This window comes from Herpailurus yagouaroundi, unplaced genomic scaffold (genome assembly GCF_014898765.1).
Source record: "Herpailurus yagouaroundi ecotype Mexico unplaced genomic scaffold, PumYag 185, whole genome shotgun sequence".
NCBI classification, from domain to species: domain Eukaryota; kingdom Metazoa; phylum Chordata; class Mammalia; order Carnivora; family Felidae; genus Herpailurus; species Herpailurus yagouaroundi.
The window spans coordinates 25068742-25095425 of NW_024412416.1; the positions used below are offsets into that span (position 1 = coordinate 25068742).

At 43.4% G+C, this 26684-nt stretch overlaps 1 protein-coding gene across 3 annotated transcripts in view; it reads right to left on the reverse strand.

Annotated features, from left to right (window-relative positions):
• Positions 1-26684, reverse strand: part of ATP10A (ATPase phospholipid transporting 10A (putative)) — a 192618-nt gene that overhangs the window by 33169 nt on the left and 132765 nt on the right. For all 3 annotated transcript variants that reach the window (XM_040493882.1, XM_040493881.1, XM_040493880.1), the window contains exons 3-7: positions 20791-20876; positions 6278-6384; positions 5753-5884; positions 4571-4701; positions 2605-2857 (exon numbers count right to left, since the gene is read on the reverse strand). In XM_040493882.1, the coding sequence (XP_040349816.1) occupies positions 2605-2857; positions 4571-4701; positions 5753-5884; positions 6278-6384; positions 20791-20876 (709 nt within the window). The remainder of the gene's footprint in view (positions 1-2604; positions 2858-4570; positions 4702-5752; positions 5885-6277; positions 6385-20790; positions 20877-26684) is intronic.

The window sequence follows — 26684 nt, forward strand, 5'->3', positions numbered from 1 at the left end:
CAAAAATAACAGTTTTCAGTCTGTATTGATGGTGCTTTCCCACGGGCGCTCCTTGTCCAGGGTCAGGTAGGGGGTGGGTATTATCTGCATTCACCTTGTAAGGATGAAGCTCTACCCAATAGGGAGGATAACAGTCCTTGTGGGATTGCATAGAGTGGACAAATGTCACCAGGGTATAGACCCACCGGCAAAGATCCATTTTAGATGATCTTGACTGCACTGTTACACTTGAATGCTTAGTGGGGCATTGCCCAGCAAAAATCCGTGGCCATGTGGCCAGCCACTTGGTGAATCACATGAAGTACATCTGCTCTATTTCTTGCTAATGAACGGCTCTGAACACATTTTTCTGGCTTTGCCCAGTTTTAGTTCAGCTTATTTCATCATAGATGAGCAAGGAGGCTATTCATGAGGATTACTCATTCAAAACAAGCAATTGCTAAGAGGGCAAGTCCAGTGCTGGGTGTGAGCACAAAATATCTTAACACAATGTGGCCTACATAAGGGACAAAGAGGAGCCCTCCAATGCCTGTGGCCTTTTATTTAACAACTTTCTTTAGTTAAGACTTTTCTTTAGGGATGAGAAAAACAGAGATAAGGAAAGGTAAGTCAATTATGGTCACAAAACTCAGTAATTGCCAACACCAGGATCCCACTGAGGGAGCTCCTCACTCCCTGGGACGTGAGCAAATCTCCTCCTGCACATCCCACCTGCTCCTGCTGATATAAGTCACAGTTTGGTGGTGAATGAACATCAAGGAAGAACAAAGCCTGGACACAGTGCTGTCAAGCTTCTAGGCTTGTGCATTAGGAACTTGGTTGTCAGCCTCTCAAAGGATATACCTGCCTATCCCAGTCTCCTGCAGTAGTAGTCAGATGTTAGCCTAAATGTAGCCATCCTTCAGACCACTATTGATATGACTGGTCTACAGTGATGCAGCAATTTCTGACCAACAGTGGCCTGAGCAATGCCTTCAGTGTTCCTGGGGAAGATAAAGGCAAGGAGCAGGTGATGCTTTATTCTAGGCACACTGTGTCACCAGGACAGAAGGTCAGAGGGCCATACCAAGAGTCTCCATGGCTGGTTCAGATATATGTGAACTGGGCTCATCATACAAAGCCAAAGTCATCTGAATTCATTTTACTAATGAGATCTGTGAGGTCAGACCACATAAAGTAACAGCTGAAGATGCTCTTGGCCCCAGGAGCATGTCAATGACTGATCATAGCATTTCTTTCAAACATGCAGCGGAGAGGCCTGGTTGTTTTAGTCTTCACCAGAAATGTTTTCCTGTATCTTCCAGAGGCAGTGCAACCTTTAGTTTTATAACAAACATCTAACAACTATCAAAATTTTTCTGTAATCTTAGTTGGGATTCTGCCCATAGAGCCTCAGGTCCAGCTTTCAAAGGCTGCTTCTGACCTGACTTCAGACCCGGGTCTCTGGTTCCTTTACAACTAGGCTGAACTCTGCCTTCAGGCAAATGAGCTCTTCTGCACTAGGCTGAGGAGTTACAGAAGGGTAGAGTGAAAAGGGACAGGTGGGCACAGTCACTGACCATTTACTTTGGGTGGCAAATAAAGTTAAACATAGTGTATAAGTTCCTATGTCTTCTGTTTAATATGATTAATTTTACATAAAGGGCCTTAGTGGGTATCATAATTGTTTTATGAAACTCACAAAAATCCCATGCTTCCTTGAGATCTTTCCTATCATATTCCCTCAATAAATAAGTTTCCTAATGATGACCACGTGCTGACTCCTATACTATATTTGCTTCTGTTCCTGTGGCAAGACTTCTTTCATGTTCTCAGATGCTGTTATAGGAAGGAAAGGGAGTCCTGGTTGAAGAGTTGATGGTGCCTCTCAGAGGCGCCATAGCTCCACAAACACTACTGTGGCACAGGGACCCTTATTGTGGTGCCCCTTCCCGACTCGGGTGGGTGGCTGGTTCTAGTCACACCCTTCACTTATGAAGTAGATAGCTTCTCTATGGGATCAGGGAGGACAGAGGCAGCAAAGCATAAGGAAAGGAGAAGTGGGAAGAGTAACACCCTGTAAACTTCAAACAGGAGTAACATTTCTCTTCAGCTTCCACGAACATCATTTTCTAAGGGGAAGAGTACAGCATGAATTGCCCAATGCCCTTCTGAGAATTTTTAGTTAATAACAAGAAGATAGATGGGTGACAACAAAAACATCTCTTCATTCTTGGCATGGCAAAGAGACCACATACCTCACAAGTGAGTTCCTCAAGATTGCCCTTCTTGGTTCTCTTGTCTGACAAAAAATGAGTGTTTAAGCAGATGCCCACCACACTAAGATACTGCAGTGAGTAGGGCACTGTCAGTAAATGGAATTCATTATTTGCTTCTATAAATGCTGCTAAGCTTCAGTCTCCTGGTTGCTCTAACAGCCTATGTTTTAGTCTCTCAAAAATCAGCAATCCCTGAAGCTTATTGTGTGTGTGTGTGTGTGTGTGCGCGCGCGCACGCGTGCATGTTCATGTGTGCATGTATGTGCACACAGGCACATGTGCATGCAGCTTTTCTACAGCAGCTCCCTGTCCATCCCAGACTAGAAGTTCCTACCTCGAGACTCACCATTTGCATCATGGGAATATTCTACGCCAGACACAGTGCATCTTCGGAAAACCATCTTATTCTCAGTTAAAGTGCCAGTTTTATCTGAGAAGATATACTGTATCTGCCCTAAGTCTTCGGTGATGTTGAGAGCTCGACACTGCAGCTGTGAGTCCGTTTCTTCATCGTACAACTCTATATCCTGATTAATGAAGTAGACTTGGCATACTTTAACAATTTCAATGGAAACATATAAGGAAATTGGGATCAAAACCTAGAAGACATAAGGCGTACAGGAACAACTGTGAGGAACAAGGAGATGAGAACTAGTCCAATCTATTCAAATGACAAATGACTACAACCACAAGTAAGGAGGGACTATACTGTACCTTTAAGGGCTTAACCAGGTTGGTTTAGAGTCAGTAATGAAAAAGTATTAGGATTGGCAAAGAGTTTAAACTAGGACAGCCTATGGTGTCACTGCAGAGCAGAAATCCACTATCATGTCTGGAAGAATGGTAACCATGGCTTGGATAGAAGAAAGCATTTTCATATTACTAAGTTGTGCTTGACAGAAGCTATGAAAGGAAAGAAGAGAAAGAGAGAAAAAAACACAAGGCACAGTCAGAGTCCTCATAAGCAAAGTCACCTTGCACCACAGTGGCAATTGGCCCCCAGGCTCTCCCAGGGCTCCTGGAAACAAGGAGCTGCCCATCCCATGGACACAACCCCACAGTTCAGAACAGACAGTCTTTCCAGAGGCTGGTTGTGTTGAGGGACAATTTCTGTGATCTTGTATGATATAGAGCAAAAGGGAAGAAGGCTTTGAGGAGAATATTCACAGTTAACACTTTGACAATTTAAGAATAATCTTCATGAAATCAATGTTTAAAAAACATTTTTTTTAAATTTTTTTTTCAACATTTATTTATTTTTGGGACAGAGAGAGACAGAGCATGAACAGGGGAGGGGCAGAGAGAGAGGGAGACACAGAATTGGAAACAGGCTCCAGGCTCCGAACCATCAGCCCAGAGCCCGACACGGGGCTCAAACTCACAGAGTGCGAGATCGTGACCTGGCTGAAGTCGGACGCTTAACCGACTGCGCCACCCAGGCGCCCCAAAAAACATTTTTTTTTTGAGTAACAGTATTGAACTAACCAGACTAAAAGACTAATTTGGGAAGTTAAATAAGTCTGTTTCCATTCTATGAAGCACATGTGATAAAAGAAGCAGAGCTCCTCTCGTAGGCAAAGGCTAAGCAAATGACCTCTGTTCACTTTGTGTTCCTAGGATGATACTCACTGTCCCTTCCCCACTCTTAAACAGGCCTTTTGGGCATAGACTCTTAATTAGTGACGAGGAGCTGCTCACGAGGCATGTGAACTGATAATACTAATGGTAACAGTAATAATGATAATAAAAACCAATGCTGCAAAATGCAATGTGATATCCTGAATTGAATCCTGGAACAGATAAAAGCACATTAGTACAAAGACTACTAGAATATGATGTCTAAGATTTAGTTCATGGCAAAGTACCAAAGTTAGTTTCTTGTTTTAGACAATGCACCATGGTAATATAATATGTTCACATTAGGGGACTCTGGGTAAGGGACATATGGAAACTCTCTGTACTCTTGTTTATAACTTGTCTATAACTCTTAAAAAATTATTCCAAAATAATAATTTTGGGTTTTTAAGAAGTAATTGAATGGAAAAATAAAACAAACACAATGATCAAAAAACCAACCCCCCAAAGCTTAAGAATTTTAGGAATAGCAAAGGAGAAAGTTAACTTGAAAAGCACCCAAAAAGACCCCATAAAAAAATTAGGTGGAAAAGTAAGTAAGATGTAATACATTAGGCAGGTATATTTGTGGTCCTCCCAGATGCAAAATTTGTAAGGAAATTATCAGCAGAGTAAGATGACTTTAAATTCTTACCAGATAAATAAAGCAATTATCATATGGTACTTAGTACTGTTACCTGCAGAACTATTATCATTGTCAAAAATGAGTAAACTGCAGCTGTGACTGGGGATAAAGAGCTGCCATCAGACTCAGGGACATCAAATAATGATTTCTTCTCTTGATACCGCCATACCCACAGTCCATGTCCTATAGCAATGTTCAAAAAGAAACATCATACATCTAAATGTTAAAATAAGACACTGCTACTGCAAATGAAAGCAAAACTTCAAGACTTGACACAGGCACATTTGGCCTCCTTAGTCTGCCTTGCCATGTAAGACAGCAAAAACACATGACCAGTACTGGTGGCACCAACAAGCAGACTGCTGGGAAGCACTGGTTCTTAGACTCTTCCTCATATCAGGCATTTCCCATTGCTGGTACTGAAAAGCAAATGGTCATAAGGCAGAAACTGGATATGCGCTGGCAGCTATCAATGGGAAATCCCCAAGAAGATTTTCCCAACATGTGCCTCAGAAAACATCAGTCTTGCCATTTGGCCCTGGATACTTCCCATTACTAACCTTCGCTACAGATTCAAAATGCAGATGTCATAGACTCCCAGAAGCCAATGGCAATGCACATATTTCATTAAGTGGGTCACACACCTATCTGATAACAGAAATCCTTTTCATGTCTCATACACCTGTGTTTTTTACCACTGAGCTCCACGACCACATCACACCTGTCTGCTTCATGACGGGGGCAGGGGATGTGGTGAAGACCATTTACCCAGAGGTAAAGGCAGCATGCCAGGTCTGAAGGCCATCGAAGGCTGGAGAGTACCACAGCCTGTGTGCAATCTAACTGCTAACCCCTTCTTAGCACCCAAATACTTTTTTTTTCCCTCTTCTCATGGAGTTCTCATTAGTAGCATTTGTGTATCTCCTGATATATTATTCTCAGTTTATCACCAGGTTACTAATGCTTCTTCTACCAGAATCATTACTACTGGTGTGATTAAACCATTCTTCCATCCAAGAAGCTGCAAGTTTGAAAAATAGTATCATTTTATCAAGATCTAGGCATCTCTAACATGGCCCATGTTGATACAAATGGCCCTTCAGTCTAAGTGGATGACAAATGTGTGTTTTAACTTTAGAGTTCTGGATCAGAATGAGTTGTCAGTAGCCCACCAGGCTCACCTGGAGGCTGTCCAGCAGTGCCCTCTTATTCATGACCCATGAAGGAGACTTACCGACCGCAGAAAACAGAGACATACAAACGAGGAGGAGGACACACCAGAGCACGTCGCAGTTCATCTGCCTCTCAAGTTGGCTGCGCTTGTAGCGGGGCCCGCTGTTGTTCAGCAGAGCCTTGGTTTCATGTCCTGCAGGGGAGCATGAGGGGCATGGTAAATCAATGCCCAACAGTGAAGTGTGGAGCTCCCTGACTGGTGAACTGAAGTACAGTGCTGCCATCCAATCATACTTACAGGCTAGGCTCAGTTGAAAAAGCAGGGTATAAAATTCATCTTAAATATGTAACCACCATGGAGAAACAATGGAAATAAATAAGCTAAAATGCTGAGAGAACACTTTGGTTAAGATACTATTAGAAATTTTGTTTCTGTTTTTCTGGTTTTCTAAGTTTTTACAATGGATACATGCTGCTTTTATAATCAGGAAAAAAAAAGAAAGAACAAGGAACAACATTCAAGAACGTACAGCAGAGGCAGCAAGCCAGCACTGTCACAGACTACCTGTGCCACAGCCACACCTACCTGCATAGATGACCATGCCAACAACAGCTTCCGTGTTTCTGATGGTGCATCCTCGCAACAGCAGGTTTTCTTTATACAGCCCAGCCTTTTTCCCATTGTCATGTATACTGTTGAGGAAAAGGTAGCATGCATCACATGGATGCTTCCCAGCACCTCATGTCCCAAGAAGCACTACCTTGGGGAAGGAAGGCCTAGACGCTGGTCTGGGAAGGGGCACGGGGAACTCCAAGAGTGGGTGGCTTGTCTCAGTGGATCTCTGCAAGACCGAGAGGGAGCTGGTGCTCACTAGTAACTGGGCAGGACTCCTAAAATCCTGGAAAATAGGGGTGCTGGGAGGATCTTTTCTTCTAGTACTTAGTCTTGACTCCAGTTCCCGGCATAGGGCACCTAAAACTCTTGTAATTTCCTAAGTGGTATGAGCATTAGCAGTATCTTTTGTTCTTATATTTGGTCTCTGACTCCAGTTTTTCCTGGCATAGGATACTAAATCCCTTTTAACTTTCTGGGTGATACCAGTGTCTTTTGTTCTAATGAAGCCAGTCTGGGTGGACTCCTGGATGGGGTTTAGTCACCAGAAAGACCAGGCCATGATTAGAAGCTTAGAGTTTTCAACCTTACCGCCCATTCTCTAGAGTGGACAGGGGCTAGAAATTAAGTTAATCACTGATGATGCCTATGTGATGAAGCCTCTGGAACATCCCAATAGTTGGGGTTTGGAGAGCTTCTGGGGTGGCGAACACATGGAGGTGCTGGAAGAGCAGGGTGCTCAGACAGGGCATGGAAGCTCTGCACCCCTTTGCACATACCTTGCTCTATGCATCTCCTCCATCTGGTTGTTCATTTGTATCCTTTATGATACTGTTTTATAATGAACTGGTAAACAGTAAGGAAATTGTTTTCTGAGTTCTGTGACATGCTCTAGCAAATTAACTAAACCTGAAAAGGGGATTGTGGGAATCTCTGCTTTATAGCACATCAGTCAGAAGGACAAGTAACAACCTGGACTTGTAACTGGCATCTGAAGTGAGGAAGTCTTGTGGGCCTGAGCCCTTAACCTGTGGGACCTGACACTATCTCCAGGTGGTGTCACAGGATTGCTTGATGTGTAGGAAAACCCCACAGGTCAGAATTGGTGTCAGCACTGCAGGCCTATTTTCATCACAAGGATAGACCACAGCTAGAGAGGGCAGACCTGGGAGCAGTGAGGCCTAGTTAGAAGTTGGCCAGGGAAGGCTGCCAGGTGGTCTGCCCACTTCCTGCTCATCATAGAGAACACTGCTCCTCATCAGTACCTTGTGTTGTCACAAATACACAAATCCTTCTTTTTCTTTGAGTTTTTATTTAAATTACAGTTAACAAAGAGTATAATCTTAGTTTCAGGTGTACAATATAGTGATTCAAAAATTCCGTACAATACCAATGCTCATCACAAGTGCATCCCTTAATCCCCATCACCTGTTTGGCCCATCTCCCCAGCCTCCTGCCCTCTGGTGACCATCAGTTTGTTCCTACAGTTATGAGTCTGTTTCTTAGTATGCCTCTCTTTCTGTTTTCCCCCCATGTTCATTTGTTTTGTTTCTTAAATTCTACACGAGTCAAATCATAAGTTACTTGTCTTTCTCTGACACATTTTGTTTATGATAATACTCTCTAGCTCCACCCATGTCACTGCAAATGGCAATATTTCATTCTTTTTTTACGGATGAGTAATATTTCATTATATATATACTCTAACTATTCTTTATCCATTAATCAATTGACAGACATGTGGGCTGTTCCCGTAGTGTGGCTATTGTAAGATAATGCTGCTATAAACACTGGGGTGCATACATCCCTTTGGATTAGTATTTTTGTATTCTTTGGGTAAATACTTAGTAGTACAATTGCTGAATTGTAGGATATTTCTGTTTTTAACTTTTTGAGGAACCTCCATACTGTTTTCCACATTGGCTGCACCAGTTTGCATTCCCACCACTAGTGCAGGAATGTTCCCCTTTCCCCACATCCTCACCAACACTTGTTGTTTCTTATGCTGCTGATTGTAGCCATTCTGACAGGTGTTGAGGTGATATCCCATTGTAGTTTTAATTCGTATTTCTCTGATAATCAGTGATGTTGAGCATCTTTTCATGCGTCTCTTGGCCACCTGTACGTCTTCTTTAGAAAATGGTTTCTTAATGTCTTCTACCCATTTTTTAATTGGATTATTTGTTTTTTGGGTGTTGAGTTTTATAAGTTCTTATGTACTTTGGACACTAACCCTTTATCAGATATGTCATTTTCAAATATCTTCTCCCATTCCATAGGCTGCCTTTTAGTTTTGTTGACTGTTTCCTTTGCTGTGCAGAAGATTTTTATCTTGATGAGGTCCCAATAGTTTATTTTTGTTTTCTTCCCCTTGCCTCAGAAGACATATCTAGTAAGAAGTTTCTACAGTTGATGTCAAGGAGGTTAGTGCCTGTATTCTCCACTAGGATTTTAATGTCTTCCTGTCTCACATTTAGGTCTTGCATCCATTTTGAATTTACTTTTTGTGTATGGTGTAAGAAAGTGGTCCAGTTTCATTCTTCTGCATTTTGCTGTTTAGTTTTCCCAACACCATTAGTTGAAGACACTGTCTTCATTGCATTCCATTCCACTGTCTTCACTGTATTCCATTGGATATTATTTCCAGCTTTGTCAAAGATTAATTGACCATACAGTTACAGATTCATTTCTGGGTTTTCTATTCTGTTCCATTGATCTATGTGTCTGCTTTTGTGCCAGAGCCATACTGTCTTGATCACTATAGCTTTGTCATATAACTTGGAAGTCCAGAATGGTGATGCCTCCAGCTTTACTTTTCTTTTTCAAGATTTCTTTGGCTATTTGGAATCTTTTGTGGTTCCATAAAAATGTTAGGATTGATTGTTCTAGCTCTGCAAAAAATGTTGTTGGTATTTTGATAGGGATTGCATTAAACGTGTAGATTGCTTTGGGTAGTATAGACATTTTAACAATATTTGTTCTTCCAGTCCATGAGTATGGAATATCTTTCCATTTCTTTGTGTCATTGTCATTTTTTTTTTTTAAGTTTTATTTATTTTGAGAGAGAGAGCGAGCGAGCATGAGCAGGGGAGGGGCACAGAGAAGGAGAGAGAGAATCCCAAGCACTGACAGTGCAGAGCCTGATGCAGGCCTCAAACTCATAAACCGTGAAATCATGACCTGAGCCAAAACCAGGAGTCAGACGCTTAACTGACTGAGCCACCCAGGTGCCCCAATTTGTTTTTTTAATGTTTATTTATTTATTTACTTATTTATTTTGAGAGAGAGGGTGGGGGGAGAGAGAGGGAGAGGGAGAGAACATGTGAGAGCACAAGCAGGGGAGGGACAGAAAGCAGGAGAGAGAATACCAAGAAGACTCCACATTGTCAGCACAGAGCCCAAAGCAGGGCTTGATCCTAAGAACCATGAAATTATCCTGAGCTAAAATCAAGAGTCAGACACTTAACCAACTGAACCACCCAGGCACTCCAATTTCTTTCATAAGTGTTTTATAATTTTCAGTGTATAGGTCTTTCACCTCTTTGGTTAGGTTTATCCCTAAGTATCTTATTGTTTTTGGTGTAATTGTAAATGGGATGGATTCCTTAATTTCTCTTTCTGTTGCTTCATTATTGGTGTATAGAAATGTGACAAATTTAGAAAAGGGAATAGTATTGGTTTCAGCAACATTTTCTATATCCTTTTTTCTTATAAAAAGTCATACAGTTATTAAAAACATTAAATTTTAAATGTGGTACATTCCATTTTATGGGTTTCCTTGTTGTTTTGATTCAGAGAGACAGTCTAAGTATAAGCCACTGGTTTTCAAACTTATCCTCTTGATCCACTATGGATGGCCTCTCGTCATCCATGCAGCCAGAGCACCCCATGCTAGGATCACAGTGGGACAGATATGGTCCTGGAGTCTGAAGAACAAGGGGAGGCCTTGGAGGCTTCTGAAACTAGAGTAGGGGTCCAGCCTACACCAGGCAGTGCCTCCAAAGGGGACTTCAGAAAAGCTACCTTCTCGCATCATCAGTAGACAGCCTCCCCCTCCCACACATGGATAGCCCAAACTCCTCTGTGGTTCTTGAAGCTCACCAAGGACACCTGAAGGTGTTTTCCCTCACATCAGTTCTTAGCACAGTGCCACTGACATGAAATAGAGTTGGTACGCGGAGGTACGAGGTCAGAGGAAGAATACAAGGTTTCTGGGGAAACCATACTTCCTGCCACATCTAGACCCTGGTCACTGGAATGATGGGCCAGGGCTGCCATTCAATCTGAGACACAACCCATGTTCTTCACAACAAGGAAATGATTGTATTTTCTGGTGAAAAAGACAGGCTAAATCATAAAGACAAGGCCAAAATGCATGCTAGGGGGATGCATTTTCCACAAGCCTGTTACTTAATTGATACAGCATCAATGTTTCTGCAGAAGGTATGCAAAGGAACACAGTGGGGTATTCAAACAACAGTGTGTCTATGCCCCCATTTGGCAGTTCCAGGACAGAATGAGGTTTTGCTTTAAAAAAGATTCAAGACTGAAAACCTCACTGTTGGATAATGCATCAAGACCTCAGTATACATAAGATGGTACATATAAAACACCATTCCCACCTCTGGAATGAGAGATACCTATGGCCACAGTTCTCTTGGTAACAGCTGGAGATGGACACAATTTCTGAGGGAGAGTAGTAAAAAACAGTTTCAATCAAAGTTTCCATCATGCTTACACAAAATAAGAGACAAACTCAATAAAAACAAGAAAAAAACATTTTATATTAAGCCTTCTTTGATATGACACACTTTTTAGCAGCACTGCACTTTCTTATTTTGCTTAATTTTTTTAATGTTTACTTATTTTGGAAGAGAGCACAGGTGCACATGCAAGTAGAGGAGGACAGAGAAAGAAAGGGAATGTGAGCAGGGGAGGGAGAGAGACAGGGTGGGAAAGAGCATATCAAGCAGAATCTCAAGAATCTCAAACCCCAATGAGGGGCTCAATCTCACAAACCATGAATGAGATCATGACCTGAGTTGATATCAAGAGTCAGCCACTCAACCGACTGAGCCACCCAGGTGCCCCAGCAATACGTGCTTTCTTATCAGACCAAGACAGAACAGAACTCGTTACCAGCAGGTGCACAGGCCTGTGAAGACTACAGCCACAAGGACAGGCAGTGCACAGACATGAATGGCCTTTCCTGAGTGAATGGCCGTTGCATTAGAAGAGGGAGGAAGGCAGGCCAAACTCCAGAAGGATAGCTGAAGAACAAGGGGAAGGGAGACGATAGCCCTGTCTTGGTCTTCAGAGAGGAAAAATACTCTCCGAAGGCAAAACAGGCCCAAGGCCAAGCAGCTATGAGGCCTGATTCCAGGAAGACACACTCCATAATGTTGTCCTCAATACCCACTTCTTTGGTATGGGTTGATGTAAGCTCCCTGCCCTGTAATTCATTTGTTGAAGCCCTAACCCCCAGTACCATAGAATGTGACCACATTTGGACACAGAGTCTTTAAAAACGTAATTAAGTTAAAAAAAGATCATACAGATGGGCTCTAACCCCATGACTGGTGTCCTTATAAAGAGAAATTTGGACACAGAGATAGACAAGCATAGAGGTTAAAACCACATGAAGACAGGGAGAAGACAGCCTTCTGCAAGCCAATGAGAAAGGCTTCAGTAGAAACCAATCCTACTAATACTCTGCTCTCAGGTTTCCAGCCTTCAGAAATGTGAGATGATAAATTTCTGTTGTTGGGGTGCCTGGGTGGCTCAGGTCATGATCTCAGGGTCCTAAGGTTGAGCGCCATGTTTGGCTTCGTGCTGGACATGGTGCCTCCTTAAAATTTTCTCTCCCTCTCCCTCTGCCCCTCCCCTTGCTTGTACATGCTTGCTTGCTCTAAAAACAAGCAAACAAACAAACAAATTTATTTCTATTGTTTAAGCTGCCTGGTCTATGGTGACCCTGAGCACACTGACACATCCTTTAACATTTCATCTGAGCCTCTGAGGAAAGCTTTTCTGGTTCAAGTCTCCCGGCATCCTGACTCATCAAACCAATCTCTTCTAAATCAAAACTGCCCCAAAGTACAATGTGATGATGAGATAGCTGTTTGGTGAGAATGTCCTGTGCACTGGGAAGCACCACATGCAGGCTCCTTGGGAAATGGCAGAGTTTAGCTAATTAACAACCTGCCTGGCTGCTCTTTCTCAGGAATCGTAATGTCTCCCTGCCAGCACTGGCTGTTAGTAATGGGTCTTGCACGTCAGTCCTCGTTCCTCCCAGCATGTGAAGGTGCTAACAGGACCAGCAACAAATAGCAATCCATTGGTTCAAACACAGAGGTGCAAAGTATACTTGTTGCTGGTATACTTGTCCAGGGTCACAGGCAGTAGCATGAGAGTTCAGGAACCTTGAACAGCAGCCTGCAGCTCTCTCCCTTCCTCCATAGGTCACATCACCTCCAGCACTTGGGCCCTCCTGTCTGCTCCATCCCAGATAGTGGTCCACCTTCACCCTGGTCACCATGACCAGCATCCTTGGGTGTCCTTCTTGCCCCCTCCTCCCTCATTTTTACACTCACTCAAACACCAAACCTTAATTTTTCTCTCCTCACTGGGTATTTCTTGAATCCACCTCCTTCTTGCTCCCTCTGCACCTCACTACCCTAATTTAGGCTTCCACATTTCTCTGCTTAGAGCCTGCAAAACACCCCTTGCTGGCCAGCATGCCACCAGCCTTGGTCCCTCTTATCCATTTCTCACACAGTCACCAAAGCAACCTTTCAGTGTGTGCATTTGAACACTGCATTCTCCTGGGCACATCCTGTGTGAGCTCCTTACTTCCTCATGCTCGATACACATGGCCAGCTGGCTCTGCAACACCTTTAGGGGTCCTTCCCATGCAGGCTTAAGGCTCCAGCCACCTCACATTGCACATCCTTCTACCCACACTGCCTCTCATCCCAGGGTAACCCACTAGCCTGGACAAGTCTGGCCTGTTATCCTGGGCTCACATTTTATAGCTTTCAGGAAGATTATCTGCGTTAAGCTCCCCAGGACCTATAGACAGGAAACTGTGCAGTATTCTTTGATGCCTCCTTCTTTGTGTCCACTTCTAAATGTGAGCTCCTCAAATTTTATTCTGTTCTGCAACCCAGATGCCTACCTCAGTGCCTGGGAAATGTGAAGGCTGCCTTGTCCCTGGCTTCAGGTTGGATCCATCCAATGGTGATGTCAAAAGGGCAGGGGAGTGAACAAGGCAAGGGAGGATGGGGAGGTTATTCCCTGGCACCTTTTGGGGAGAGAGCATTGGGCCGGGTATGTCCCTAGACCAGGGCTGTGTGACTCCCCAGGTGACTTCTTGACCTGAGTCCCAGGCGGCCACTCCTTCCCTGGAACCATTGGACTCACAGGGGTGACACTTCAGTTGCTACTAACTCTTGTAGCCGTACTCACTCCTGCTTCAAAGGATCTCCACTTATGTGAATTATCTACGTGTAGAAATAACTCAATTGTGTGTTTTATGCCAATGTTAGATTTTCCTGATATGTAAATATGTCAATTAAAAGTTATCAAGGTAAAATGAAAACTTTCCAGTTTTAATGAGTTCAGTTGGTGCAGTTATAGTTCATCTTAATGCCTGGTTATTGGTAATGAGAACATCTTGGACATAAACCCACACAAAGCTCCATCCAGACACTGAGTAGGAAGGGTGAGGGACCATGAGGGCTCTCCTGTTAGTAATGGTCCTGATGATGAAGGACCCAAAGGCAAGCTGAGGGCATACACAAGCTAGCAACTATCCCCACCCCCACTCCCATGGGATAGGTGTGACATTCCTCAGGCACTTCTAGCTGCCCAAGAACAAAGGAAAGGGAAAAACCAATGGTTAACTGACTGAGATCACAATCATGCAGGACAGGAGTCTCCATCAGTTTACAAATGTCTTAGTAAATTACAAGAAAAAGGCAATCTTGGGAATCTCAGTCAGTCAAGCTCTGACTTTGGCTTGGGTCATGATCTTGTGGTGGTTCGTGGGTTTGAGCCCCACATCAGGCTCTATACTCAGAGCCTGGTGTCTGCTTCGGATTCTGTGTCTCCCTCTCTCTCTGTCCCCACCCCCCCAAAAAAACCTAAACATTTAAAAAATTGAAAAAAAAAGAAAAGAAAAAGGCAAATTTATCAATAGCCTAATCTCTAGAAGCCTATAGATTCAGTTTCTTGGAGCCCCAGCATCACCCTCCCCTCCATAATGATGTTGGGGAACAAAGGCAAAAGGAAATGGTACATAGAATTAAATTTCCATGAGGCTCCTGGGTGGCTCAGTCTGTTAAGCCTCCGACTTCAGCCCAGGTCATGATCTCAAGGATTGTGAGTTTGAGTCCTGTGTTGGGCTCTGTGCTGACAGCTCAGATCCTGGAGCCTGTGTCTCCCTCTCTTTCTGCCCCTCCCTCACTTGCTCTCTCTCTCTCTCTCTCTCTCTCTCTCTCTCTCTCTCTCTCAAAAATAAACATTAAAAAACTACACAAAAAATTTTCCTTATAATGTGCAGCCCATTGACAAATACTTGAGGCAGGCAGAGTATAACATTTTTCCAGGAACTCCCTACTGTCTTAATGCTAATACTTTACTAGAGGGAAAAACAACCTTAGATTGACAACAGCTGGGCCTCTGGTATCTTTGGAGTCCTCTTTAGTATATGGAAGTCCTTTTGGAGGCTTCTCTTTTGCCTTTACTTCCTCTAACTCCATAGCATATAACCAGTCATTCTTCACAACCCCAGTGCAGCTCTTTCTGCCCATGGGGCCTGTGCCCATGCTTTAATAAAATCACCTTTTTATACCAAAGATGTCTTAAGAATTCTTTCTTGGCCTTCAACTCTGGATCCCCACCACTCCAAAACCACATCACTGATGTCTCCTATAGGGTGACAGTGGTAGTGGAGTGTGTCATCTACAAGGTGGGGATTCTACCCCAACAAGCACGCTCAGGCTCGCAATGGCAAGTTCCCAGCCCTATAAGGTCAAATAAGGCTCTGCACCATATAGGGAAGGAGCTCAGAGCTCACTCTGTGGAGGACTCTGGGATAAGAAATAGAACCTGGCTTTTTACAACCTGAAATGGAATTTTAGTCCAGACCAAACCAACCAACCTCTCTGCTTTATTCCTAAGGTAAGTGAAAATATTTGATTGACTGGTGGCCTCAGAAGTCACCCACCATATGCCATGAAGTTGGCTGAGCACATCTGAGCAGGGTGCCCAGAGCTGCTGGGGCATAGGGCCTCTGAGCTGATTCCCATTCCCATGGGCCTCTCTGAGCTGCAATGCCTCTGGGCAGGAAGAGGGCAGCCCAAGGGGTAGAGAACAATCAGGATTTGGTTAGTGCTTACAGGAATGTCTTAAACAGTGAGCATTAAAGTACACTGGAATAATGAAGCGCCTAACACTTTTCTTTTTAACAGCTTGAGATACATTTCACATACCATAAAATTCACTCATTTAAAGTGTATGTGGTTGAGTGTTTTGTTTGTTTTTTGTATATTCAGAGTTGTACAGCTATTACTATCATCTAATTTTAAAACATTTCCATCATCCTAAAAAGAAACCCCAGATCTATTGGCAGTCACTCTCCATGCCCCTTCCACTCCCAAATCATGGCAACCATTAATGCACTTTCTGTCTCTAAATGATGTGGGAAACAAATGCAAAAAGAAAATATAGATAATATTAAATTTCCTTATAACCTGTAGCCCAATGACAAATATTTGAGGCAGGTAGAGGATGACATTTCTCCAGGAACTCCCAAATGTCTTAATGTTAATGCTGTGCCAGAGGGAAAAACAACCTTAGCTAAACAACAGCTAGGCCTCCAGGATCCTCAGTCTTCTTTAGCATATGAAAATCCTTTTGGAAACTTCCCCTGTCTTTATCTTCCCCAACTCCCAAATATATAATCAATTGCTCTTCACAACTCCAGCAAAGCTCTTTCTGCCCAAGGGTCCTATCCTCATGCTTTAATAAAACCACCTTTTTGCACTGAAGACATCTCAAAAATTCTTTCTTGGCAGTCGGCTCCAAACCCCAACACTTTCCACATCATAAACACATTCCTATTGGAGGCATTTCATACCAGCAGAATCACACACCAAGGCTAACACCTCTCTTATGAAGTGTTCTAATTCACCTCATGCTTCACCCAGATTCTTTCTCTCCATTCTCATGTCAGCCATTGTTATCTCCAGCATTAGGAGGAAGCCACGTTCTGAAGTGTGGAATAACTTGCTCAGTCAGTGGGCAAAGCTGGAATTCAAACTTGGTTCTTCTTGCTGTAAATCCAAGCTTAGGTCTCCAAGTGCAAATAGCCAAAGTTTTAGTTCAGATTGGATGGTCCAAATATGAGTGAAACCTGCTGGTATAAATGGTGGCTAGGCTTGGCCTGATCTCACGGCCGGAGTGAGGCTACAGGGCAGCAGCTGAGTCAAGAATGAAGGAAGGTCACCCTCAGCAGATAATGAAAGCTAGCAAACCAGCAGACTAAGGAACTGGCTGCTGATTGGCTCCATGGACCTAAACCGAAGATTTACCACCCAAGCTAGTCCCACCCCTGAGCATAAGGACCAATATGGGAACTGAGGTCTCCCTTTTCTCTGCCCCAAACAGGACACAGTGGTGTGAACAGGCCCCTTCCCTGATGCTCACCTTACCTGTCCTCCTCTCCCCTCACTCTTCCTGAAGCACTTCACCCTGACTGTGGCAGGGCTGCTCATGCTATTTGCACCACAGTCACCAGAGGAAAAAAACTTTTAACTCGGGGTCATCTGTGTCCTACGTCCAGAGGGTGTTGGTCTGCTGAGAGAGAGGCTAGCCACATCCTGACCTTTCTGTAGCCAATCCAAAATGCCTGCCTTGGTGGAAATAGCAAATCATAATTAAACAGCAGTCTAGTATGCAGAGGCCTGAATGTGCAGCACCTAGACTACTGGGATTTGTGTCCAGACTCAGAGGCGAGCCTCAGTGCAGGACAATTTGTTGGAAAAAGTAAGGAGAAAGCATGGCAAAACTAGAGAGTAGAGCAGGGAAAGATTTATGCAGCAGGGAGTTGCCCTTCTTGCATTACTTTCTCAGGAGATGTGCCAGCAAGGGCCCTTGTATTAGGAATATTTGCTGTAGGCATCAGCCAGAGAAGCCGAGTAAGCCTGGCTGGCCGTGGGGCAGAATGATGTCCACCTAAGTGGCCATCTTCTAAAGAAAGAAGCATTTGGGGGTGCCGAGTCAGCTAAGGGCAGGGTGTGGAGGCCATGCAGTGCTGGAGGTGAGTTAGGAGCTGCGTGATGTTACCCCTCATTGATCACCAACTCCCCACACTTGAAAGTTACCATGCCCCCATGTAGATCTCCACCAGCCTGGCTTTTTGTTATCTTCTCTTTTCCTACTAAGAGTCCATCCCTTTTCTTTGAAGCTTTCAGCTCTAGCCCTGTTCTTGCTTTTTAAGCCACATTTCTAGAAAGAGTGGTGGAAAAATATAATTCCTCTTCTACCTCCTGCAATCTGGACTCTGCCCCTCTGGGTCTATACTCCAATGGTGTAGCCCTCCCATTTCTTAGGCTGCCTGTGGAGTCTAGCATGCAGATTTTCTCCTGAGTGTCCCTGCTATGCCTCCACCATTGTACCATCCTTGGAACTACATCCCTATCACACCCAAGGACACCTGCTCCTACCTGTGGGGTTATTCTGTATTTATTCCTTTCCTTTTTTCCCTAGCCTTCTGTCCATGTTCCTGGGCCTCTTCTCTGAGTTCATACATGACTTGTAGGTAGAGGGTCTTCAAACCTGACTTTTAGCTCCTACTCCCCTGAAGTCCTGGCCCACTTTTTTTTTTTTCTATCAAAAAATGTCACTGCACCTTATGCACTTGCCGGCCCCTCAAACTCAGGAAATCTCAAAACCCCATTTTCCTTTCTTCTATGGCTTCTCCTAATAAACACACTGAAGACAAATCTCTCTCCCCTGGACACATTTGTGTTTTTGCCTAAATCTCTCTTCTGACTCTTTTATCTCCCTGCTCTAAAGTGTCATCTATAACGGTAATATTAACAACAGCAGCAACAACCACAATAGTTGCAAGTATTTATTAAGCACACTTCTGAAAGATTTGTGTGTATTAGATTGACTAAAACTTTGCACCAAGGACTTGAGGGGATTCCTGTGATCTTCCCCATTATACGACAAATAAAGTTAAGCAGATTGCCCAAGGTTATCTAGCTAGAAAGTGTGGGCTCCAGAGCCTGCCGGCATCAACACTAAGCTGGACTTGTTTAATAGCCCTATGACAGGACTGCCTGGGTGGTTCAGCCGGTTAAGTGTCTGACTCTTGGTTTCAGCTCAGGTAGTGATCTTGTAGTTCATGGGATCTAGGCCCATGTTGGGCTCTGCGTTGACAGTGCAGAGCCTGCTTGGGATTCTCTCTCTTTCTCTCTGTCCCTTCCCCACTCATGCTGTCTCTCAAAATAAAAGTGGTTTTTTCGTGTGTTTTTTTGTTTGTTTGTTTTTTAAGCCCTACGACAAAGGTAGTTCCTGGAGGGCAAGACTAAGAGCTGCAGACCTAGGGTTGAATCCATTTCAGTGTTAATCCAACTCAAGCTCAGGCAACAAAAGTATGAACAGTCATGAGAGCACAGGAGCACTGCATCTTTCAGGGGTGTTGGAGGAATCCCACAGAAGAGAAGACAGACTACAAGACAGTCTTTGGTGAAGGATGCCTACTCTTCTTCCTTGGTAGAGTTGGCTCCCCAAAATTACCCATGAACAAGAAGATACATAGAATAGTCTCCCTAGAGGATGTCCTAACACCCTTCAAAATGGTTATTTTAGGGTCTTTGGAAACCCAGCATCTGCTCCATTCAGCTGATGTGGTCCTGGAAATTCTCAGTAGTGCTAAGAATAGTGCCATATATGAAGTCCTGGGGACAACGGGTTAAAGGGCCTCTGGCCACAGAGGCTGGAAAAATCCATGGCAGACCAGTTATATGTGAGTAGTTGAGTATTCTCCCCCTAACTTTTACATACTGCATTTTAACATTTTTCTTAACTTTTATCCTCTTTTAGTTGGTTCCTTTAAGGGACGATCTAACATTTTCCAAGTTCTGATCTTCAGGCATGGATCAGCAATTTCAGTGGGTGACTAGGCCATCTCTTGGCAGCACACACATTTCATTCACCCTTTACTACTTAACACTTTTCATTCAATGATCACCTTGCAGCATGACAGAAAGTCTCCTGAGTGGTGGGCAGAGGCAACAATGCTGGATATGCCAGTGAACACAAAGATTCAAATATACACTGAAAGGTCATGGAAAGGAAGCTCACTTCCATAAAAGAGAGCACCCTGCCTCACCCCCACATGTCTGTGGGGGCCACTCTGTGCCTGGACCACCAAGCAGTGGGCCGACTGGTCACCTCACATCTCAAGCAGGAAAACTGGCAGAGAAAAGGCCCCAAGTTCATCACACAAGAGGTCTAAGCCTAAGAGCACAGACTAAGGTCCACAAGGTCCAACATGAAGTCCTCAGGGTCTTGCCCACACATCTCATTTATTCTCTGTGAGGCTGCCCCCACCTGCTCTGGCACCCAACTCAGCAACTCCATGCTGACACTCCCTTTTCTCTCCCATTTTATTTTTCCCCATGCCAACCAACTACACACACACACACACACACACACACACACACACACACACACAATTATTATTATTAAAGTTTCCAAATGAACATGAAAGTAGAGAGACTAGCATATACTTCCCATGTACCCATAGCTCAACTTCAGCAAGCACCCAACACATTTATCCACCTTTTTGCCTTTCCATTTTGGAGCAAGGGATAGAACTATTTGACACAGTATATACTATACTTATGTTTTTGTTTATGGTCTTTCCCCCTAATTAGAATGAAATAAACATGAAGGCAGTTCACAGCATTCCTCTCAGAGTCTTCAACAGGGTCTATCACGCAGCAGATGCTCAAAAAATACTTGGATCAATGACTGAGTACCTAAATGAATGAATGAATGAGCTTCTACCCAGGCTCCTCTTGTGTGGCCCCTGTGCTTCCATTTAATGGGGCCATGTGTAGTCAACCATACTTCCCTTGTTCCCCTCACCTTTCCAGGGCCAACTAGAGGAAGGAAAAGCAGAAACTACTCATCACAGGCAATGTGGCTAAGTTTCTACTGCTGACAAGATCTTGTAAACAAGTCCCATAAGCAACCAAAGAGGCTCAAGTATGAGCAACATTCCCAAAAGACTACAAAGGTGGTAAAGAATATTAAATGCATATTTTAGAACTGTATGCATATACAGATACACATACACACACACACACATACACACACACACACACGTGTGTGTGTGTATGTGTGTGTGTGTGTGTGTTATGTTTGTCAAACAGAAGAAAAAGCTCAGGCATATATACAATACTCACATGCAACCACGAAACCTAGTCAGGTCGTTGTTTGGCTTCTCACACTCGATTACACTGGTGAACGTCAAAGGATTGAATTCGGAGACCTAAAATAACAGCATGCATATATTAGAGAAATGGCTTAGACCATTCCATTCTAAAAGGCACTTGCTCTTCTGTATAACATCTATGTAGGGCAGGGAAATTTCATGGAAGGAGTCTGCCCAGTAACCTCTTCAGAATGCCAATACACACACAGCACTTAGCTCATGTTTTCTCATTTTTATACTGAATGATAACCAATCATTGTAGAACTGACAGCAATTAGTAGAACAGTACTGGTAAGTGAGCTGAAAGGCTTACTGCTCCAATGAAAATAAGAGAACATGAGAAAACAGCAAAGGAAGCCACTAATGATTGAAAGGGATGAATGAGTTTTTTGAAACAGACCAGCACCTTTCAACTTCCAATATAGATTTAGAGAAGCAAATTCCATCTGGAAAATAGGAACTTATAATAAAAGGAGAGTTCCTCAATGTGCACTAAAAATTTTGCACAAATACTTAATGAAAAACATCTAAATATCCAATATGTGCGGCGCCTGGGTGGCTCAGTTGGTTGGGTGTCAGACTTCGGCTCAGGTCATGATGTCACAGTTCATGAGTTCGAGACCCACGTAAGGCTCTGTGCTGACAGTTCTGAGCCTGGAGCCTGCTTTGGATTCCGTGTCTCCCTCTTTCTCTGCCCCTCCCCCACTTGTGCTCTGTCTCTGTCTCTCTCAAAAATAAACATTAAAAAAATTAAATAACCAATGTGTAAACCCACAATTTCTTTATTATTCCGCTTGATGAAAAAACAACAGCTCACCATAAAGTCTCTCATTGGTAGTTTTGCCACTGATAGATGCAGCAGTGCCATAAACCATACAAACAAATGAGGAGAGGAATGTGGGAAGGAAATGGGGAGAAAGGAGGGAAATGCAGGGAATAAGTCTTTTGGATAAGTGACGATAGTTAATGGATTTTTAAAAAATCAGCTCATTGCTCAGGCTTGTCATTCTCTTTTCTCTACCAAGTGTCACAACATGGTAAAAAAATTAACTCTTTGCTCACACAAGTAAATCATCACACAAAAAGTGCAAGTGGTTAAAAATCACAGCAATCACAAATACTGTTAACACCACCCCACGTGATTATTACTCTACCACAACAACATAGTTTCCGACACAGAATACAGCCGTAACAGTAATTACTCAAACATCAGTTCTTACTGTTTTCCAGTGCATCGTGTACATTAAACAGAGAATTCACTAGATCACAGTAGCTTAATTCAATAGATGAAATTAAAATGCCATTTAAAAGGCTCTTCTAGAAGTTTAATTAGCCATCAGCTCTGCTCTTCTTGGACTGAAATGGCCTCTGGCCCTATTTCCAGAGTGAGGCTATGTTTCAAGCTGCCTTGTGTTCATATAAAGCCATGCAAAGTATCTTGAAGCCAGTTGGTTGCCTTTTCCAGGGCAGACATCTGCAGATACAGCATCCAGGATAGCCATGAAGGGACTCAGTTCCACAGCACACAGGATTATTCTTGGCAGACAAGGAGGGTGCACTTAAAATACACTGTCTCTGTTTGTTATTCTTTCTCTCTATGAAAATGTAATGTGAATGGCTCAGAAACGGTAGGACATTTTGTCTCTGGACTTCAGCGCTGCATTCATAATGTTCTATCAATAACCATGTGCCTTGAGGAATGTGCACGTCCAAGGCACAAGTTGCCTGGCTTCATCCACTTCGTCTGGAATTCGGGAGAATTCTGAGGATTTTTAGAACCAGAAGGATCTTCAGAGACTGTTATAATTGAATTGTATAACCACCACAACCCCCTGCCCCACACCCCAGAATTCATATGTTGAGGTCTTAACCCCCCGGAACCTCTGAATGTGACCATGTTTGACACAGGATCTTTAAAGAGATAATTAAGTTAAAATGAGGTCATTAGGGGGAGCCCTAATACAATCTGACTGGTATCCTTATAAGAGGAAATTTGGACACACACAGCAAAGGACAATTATATAAAGATAAAGGGAAGAGATGGCCATCCACAAGCCATGGAGGGGGTGTTCAGAAGAAACCAGCCCTGTGGACTCATTGATCCTAGACTTCCAGCTTCCAGAACTGTGAGAAAGTGAATTTCTGTGGTATAAGCCACTTAGTCTGTGGTATTTTGTTATGGCAGCCCTAGCAAACTAATACAGAGACCATCTTTTGGTTTCTCATTTAAAAAGTGTTTCACATTCAGAGCACACCTTTCAGATGGGAAAATTCTACTTACATTGATTGTTTCTACATAAATTGGCAATGTAATAATACCCCATTTAAGAAATATATTTATTTTTCTCCCCATCCACTCATCTATCTGTTTGCTTCATTCCAAACTGGCTTCAAGGTCACACCATAGTCACCATCAGCCAAATTTCTGTCAACCCCGTCCCCTGAAGCATGGACAGACTTAGAAGGCCCCAATCCACCCTTCCATCTTGAACATGCTAACTCCATTTTTTTTTTTTTAAAGCAGATACACAGTTGGGGAAGATGAAAAAAATCTGAAAGTGGATGGTAATAATGGTTAGTAAATAAAATTAATGCCACAGAACTGTACACTTAAAAACAGTTAAATGGTAAATTGTGTGTAATATATATTTTTACCATGACAAAAAAAGTTTTTAATTTTTTTTTAACATTTATTTATTTTTGAGACAGGAAGAGACAGCTCATGAATGGGGGAGGGTCAGAGAGAGGGAGACACAGAATCTGAAACAGGCTCCAGGCTCTGAGCTGTCAGCACAGAGCCCGATGCGGGGCTCGAACTCAGGGACCGTGAGATCATGACCTGAGCAGAAGTCGGCCGCTTAACCGACTGAGCCACCCAGGAGCCCCAAAAAAAGTTTTTAAAAAAGTATATATAAACTGAGAACTGACGGTGCAGAAATGACTTCATCATCAAGTAGAACATAGCCCAGAAACCCAGGGATTTCAATACAAATATAGAAAACATGCATAAGTAATTATTGAGAGCACCACTGTACTATATCACCTGAATCATTGCCACCAATTATAATTTTTTGATAGCTTGTTAAATGCCAGGCCTTGTGCTAAGTGCTATTCACCACCATTCATGACAACACTATGAGGTTGCTTTTCATGCTACCTTTAATTTAGGATGGTTAAAGACCATGCCCCAGGTCATGCCCAAGGTCAAGAGGTCTTTGAGTAACTGACAGAAGTTCCTCAGCCTCTCAGACATCCAGCTCAGCCGCTGACATCTTGCTTAGACTATCTTGCTTTAACAGGAAAAGATTACATTATGTTTAATAAGCCAAAATGTATACAATTAATTCTACAGAAAATTTCAGGGGCACCTGGGTGGATCAGGTGGTTAAGCGCTTGACTTCTGCTCAGGTCATGATCTCATGGTTTGTGAGTTTGAGCTCCGCACTGGGCTCTGTGCTGACAGTGCAGAGCTGGCTTGGGATCCTCTGACTCCCCCTCCCCTCTGTCCCTCTCCCCACTCATGCACGTGCTTTCTCACTCTCAAAATTAACATTAAAATTTTTTTTAATTCTACAGAAAATTTCAAAAATTTAAATATGTCTCTAAGTTTTAATGTTTTTAAAAACATGCTTCAATTAAATATATCCTGGTCTGTCGATATCTGCCCCCTTCTCATCAGCAACGCCTGTGGATGTAGAGTTAGCAGAGTTTACCCAAAAATCAGATCTGGGATTTAGTCCTAGTTCTTCAGCTTAAAAAATGTGAGATTTTTACCAAGTGAATAGAGGGCATTTGAACTTGGATCTCTGAAGTCTCTGGAGCCATATAAATGCACAATTCCACAGAATGCACAGGTGATTCTAATTCACCCTTATGCTTGTGACAGGCTCAGTACTGGGAGGTGCTGCAGATGCATTGTTACCTAGGAGATGCTCTCACACTGGTCAGCCCTCAAACTGAAGCTGCTGGCCCACTATAGCACCACCACAGCACGCCAAGTATCTTGGGCCAAGTGTAGTTGATGACAACACCCACTGCAGAGCAGACGTGTCCAAACAAGTACTACACTCATACTTTCTGTTGCTATACTCCAAATATCTCTGCAGCTTCTCTGGACAAAGTGATTTGATCTTATGAAAAGGAAGAGACAGGGCAGTAACACAGGAGAGCTCTGTCCTTGAACTTGCATTTTTGTTAGATACTGCAGCAGCCAAGAGCCTTATGAGCCAAGCCACTCCAGCAGATGGTCCCTCCTTCAGACACCCAGCACCTACCTTCCCCTCAGAGGCACCCCCTCCAGGTAGAACAGGTATCTACGCAGGTACTGTGTCCCCGATCCAACCACATGGAAGAGGCACGATGTCTAATTTAGCAGTGCCCAGACTGTTCACTGAGTGAATGCCTGATTCACAGGGAAGATTCTGCTACCATTCTTGTATTTCACATTTGTGTTAAGTGAATTACTAATAACTATTTAGTAAAAGCCAAAGGACACTTCCTCTATCCTAAAACAAAAGCCATAATGTCTAAAAGGACATCTGTAATCCATTAAAGTAGACACCATTATTTTTTATCTTAAGAGAAGTGAAATGAACCAGTTTATGCTGTTTTGAAAACGAGATAAGCTTATGTTTCCAAAGGTCCCACTAGCTCTCCACATAGAGATTTCAGAGTAAGGCTGTGTCTTGGTCTCTGGAGGACAAGGTCACAGCGAAGCCTGGTAAGAGAATGCACAGAGCCCAGAAATGACCAACAAGACAGAGAAAACACACATGGCTCCTTCTGTCCTCTGCATCTGGGACCCTGTCCAGAAAATGCCCTTTGTGTCACGTGTCAGGATGCCTCCAGTCACAAGGGACTTGGGGTTTCCCCTCTTCCTCCAGCCTCAATATTACCACCCCACATCAGCCTACACCAGCTGCTGCCTTACAGGATGAAATCCACATCCTAATGCAGTGACCAGACTCTGCTCCAGGTCAGCTGCTGCCCCTCCCAACTCCTATTCCTGTCAGTTGGGATGTTCTGGAGAGGCCCAGACCCTTCTGCATGGCTTCCCTTGCCCTCCCACACTACTCTACCTAGCTAACTGCCTCCTGCATTTCAAGATGTGACAGCCCATTACCTTAGGTAGGATAGGCAGGTGCCACTGCTTTGAGCTTGAATGGGCTCCAGGTACATGTGCCTGGATGAAGCTGGCTTCATCCATGCTTTACTAGACCTCAGGTTCCCTGAGGACAGGAGCTCTATTCCCTTGAGGCCAAGACAGCCTGGTGCACACATGGTCCAGGGGTGACAGGTGTTTATTCTGCAAGGATATCATGTACCACAAGCTTCCAAATAGACTTAGAGCTCCATGCTAGGCTCTTGGGTCCTAGAACCTCTGCCTACCAGGTGCTCCTCACCTGATGCTGAGGCAAATAGGACTATCAACAGGGCTGACTGTGGGGTTTCTCTGTGTTTCAGAAGCATAGTCCCTCTTTGGTACAAGTGCATTTCACTTAATAGCAATATAAAAGAATTTTGTCAGTCTCTATCTGCTTATTTATTAACAAAGGGTGAACAATATCTGAATTTAGGAAAGCATTTTAACATAAATTAATGGAATAATCACTCCAACTCTTTTGTTTTGCATTTTTTAAGTTTATTTATTTATTTTGTGAGAAAGCGAGAGTGGGGGAGGGGCAGAGAGAGTGGGGAAGAGAGAGAATCCTAAGCAAGCCCTACGCTGTCAATGCAGAGCCCGAGGTAGGGCTCAATTCCATGAACCATGAGATCATGACCTGAGCTGAAATCGAGAGTCGGATACTCAACCGACTGAGCCACCCAGGTGCGTCTGTTTTGCATTTTTAATCCAATTTCTGTTTA